This window comes from Rhincodon typus, chromosome 46, assembly GCF_021869965.1.
Source record: "Rhincodon typus isolate 14 chromosome 46, sRhiTyp1.1, whole genome shotgun sequence".
Classification (NCBI taxonomy): Eukaryota; Metazoa; Chordata; class Chondrichthyes; order Orectolobiformes; family Rhincodontidae; genus Rhincodon; species Rhincodon typus.
In genome coordinates, this window is record NC_063377.1 from 6,722,934 (window position 1) to 6,725,238 (window position 2,305).

A 2,305-nucleotide genomic window follows, 5' to 3' on the forward strand; every position below is an offset into this window, starting at 1 on the left:
TTAAGTAATCGGCCCTGTCGATGAGCCCCCCTCCAACTCCTCGGCCTTCCCTTTTCTGAAAGCAGATAGCCTCGTCCTGTTCAGCCTTTCCCTGATTTGTTCCAATTTGACAGTTTTGGTGTCTTCCTGGTCAGTCACGCTTGCTACTATCTCCGGTACGTCGGTATCATTTCCGTAATGTGGAGCCTGGAACTGATCACTGACTCCTGAGTGGGGTCTAAGCAAGGGTCTGCACAGGTTTAACACCCCCCCCACTCCTTTCTGGTTTGATTTTTAAGTAATCGGCCCTGTCGATGAGCCGTTGAAGGGGGAGACTGGATATAAAGACACGAGGGGGAAAGGAATAAAAGGACGAGGAAATTGGCTGAGAGAAGAAGGGTTGGGAGGAGGCCTGAGTGTCCCAACAACATTCAGCCGAAAGGCGCAGTGATCTGCTTGCACGTGATAATTGCTAAGTAACTTTCCTGTTGCGTGCAACCCCCCCAAACTGAGTGCACTTGACTGTCCAATTAGTTCCCCCATCTCAAGGCCCCTGTGAGTCTTACCCCTTCAACTATTTGTTTAATTCCACTCTTTAGGAAGTCCTGCTTGAATCTGCTCCCATTGTCCTTTCAGGACAGTTGCAAGTACTGCAGAAAGGGCTGGCACAAGACAGGAGTGTGAGGGAATACTCCCCATTTGCCCTGGATGGGGGCAGCTCTGACAAACACTCGAAGCTCGACCCTGTCCAGGGACAAAGCAGCCCCCACCCACCTTGGATTGGCACCACATCCACAGGCACCCACTCCCTCCGCCACTGACGCTCAGTCGCAGCAGTGTGTACCGTCTACAGCCAATCCTCAAGGCTCCTTAGACAGCACCTTCCAAACCCGGGACCTCTACCCCCTCGGGGCAAGGGCAGCAGATACAAGGGAACGTAATCCCCTGCAAGTTCCCCTCCGAGTGCCCAACACATGCACCATCCCGACTTGAAATATATCGGCCATTGCTTCAGGGTCAAAATCCTGAAACTCCCTCCCTAATGGCACTGAGACCCTACACTGCAGGGGTGTTGGGGGGGGGGGGGGGGGGGGGGGGGGGGGGAAATCTGCAGCAGTTCAAGACGGCTGCTCACCCCCACATTCTTGATGTGGGGGAGGGGTCAACTAACAAGGAAGGGGCGATTTAAACACTGATCTAGACAGCAACTCCCAGATCCCACGAGTCGGTCTCGCAGCCACGACAGGGTCAGGTGCGAACGTTGGGCCCCTCGGACCTGCCTGTCCTTTCCTCTTGGTTGTTGCTTTCCCGCCAACCGCCACCCCCCCCCCCCCCACTCTCTCTCTCATCGTTTTCTCCATCTCTCTCACCCCCACCACCTCCGTTTTCCTTTCCTTTTCGCCCTGCAGCAGAAGTACTTTGACTCCGGCGATTACAACATGGCGAAAGCCAAGATGAAGAACAAGCAGCCTCCAAACAGCGGCGCGGACAAGAACCTGGTGACGGGGGACCACATTCCAACGCCGGAGGACCTGCCCCAGCGGAAATCGTCTCTGGTCACCAGCAAGTTAGCGGGCTGACGTCAGCTCAGTGGCCGTGTGCTCCCGGCTAGGGTGGACATTTCACCTTCCCATGTAACGATGGAGGGGGTGGGGAGAACATTAGGTGCAGCCTAAATATTGTGATTTTTTTTTTTAAGAAGGAAAACAAATATATATATATTATATATATCTCTGTACGCAGAAAGGAAACACAAATTAAACCCAACAAATGGCCCTTGCACACTGGTGAAGCAACCAGAACTGATTGGGCTTCATTCCATTCACACACACACACACACACACACAACCCCCCACCACACTCTCTGTGGCTCCCAATGGCTGTGAAAGAGAGGGTCAAGGAAGGATTGATGAGGGGCTGGGGACTGCTGCTTGTACCCAAGTCCAACATCCCCCACCCACCCCCCACATCTTCCCCACCCCCTCTGCCTCCGAGACAGGCCCTGAAATTGGCATAGGTTGGCACTTTATTGGAAACTTTTTAGAGACAGAAAAAGAAGTGCACAGTCGTAAACTTGAGTTTAAAAAATGAAACGAGCCGCGAGGGGGTTATCTAGGGTAAAGTGTTTTTTTTTTTCACCCTCCTCCGTCTGGTGTGCCTGTGTTTTGTTTTTCAATTTAAATCAATTCCGCTATTGTCCTGACCATTTTTAAAAACCTGGCTAGACTTCTGTGGCCTCTGCAACTTTTTGTTTGTGACCGCACGCGTAAGCCTTTTGACTCTCATTGCAGCGGGGAGTGGTGCCACGACTTGCCCAAAGCATACC

General features: G+C 52.6%; 1 protein-coding gene and 1 long non-coding RNA gene across 3 annotated transcripts in view; one reads left to right on the forward strand and one right to left on the reverse strand.

Annotated features, from left to right (window-relative positions):
* Positions 1 to 2,299, forward strand: part of LOC109925461 (alpha-endosulfine) — an 18,508-nt gene extending 16,209 nt beyond the window's left edge. Inside the window, exon 3 of one of the 2 annotated variants that reach the window (XM_020525400.2) lies at positions 1,392 to 2,299. In XM_020525400.2, coding sequence (XP_020380989.2) covers positions 1,392 to 1,559 — 168 coding nt within the window. In that variant the 3' untranslated portion in view covers positions 1,560 to 2,299. Of the gene's footprint in view, positions 1 to 1,388 lie in introns of both variants that reach the window. The other variant, XM_020525399.2, reaches the window with a different exon arrangement.
* Positions 1 to 2,305, reverse strand: part of LOC125487873 — a 37,226-nt gene that overhangs the window by 14,706 nt on the left and 20,215 nt on the right. The window lies entirely within an intron of this gene.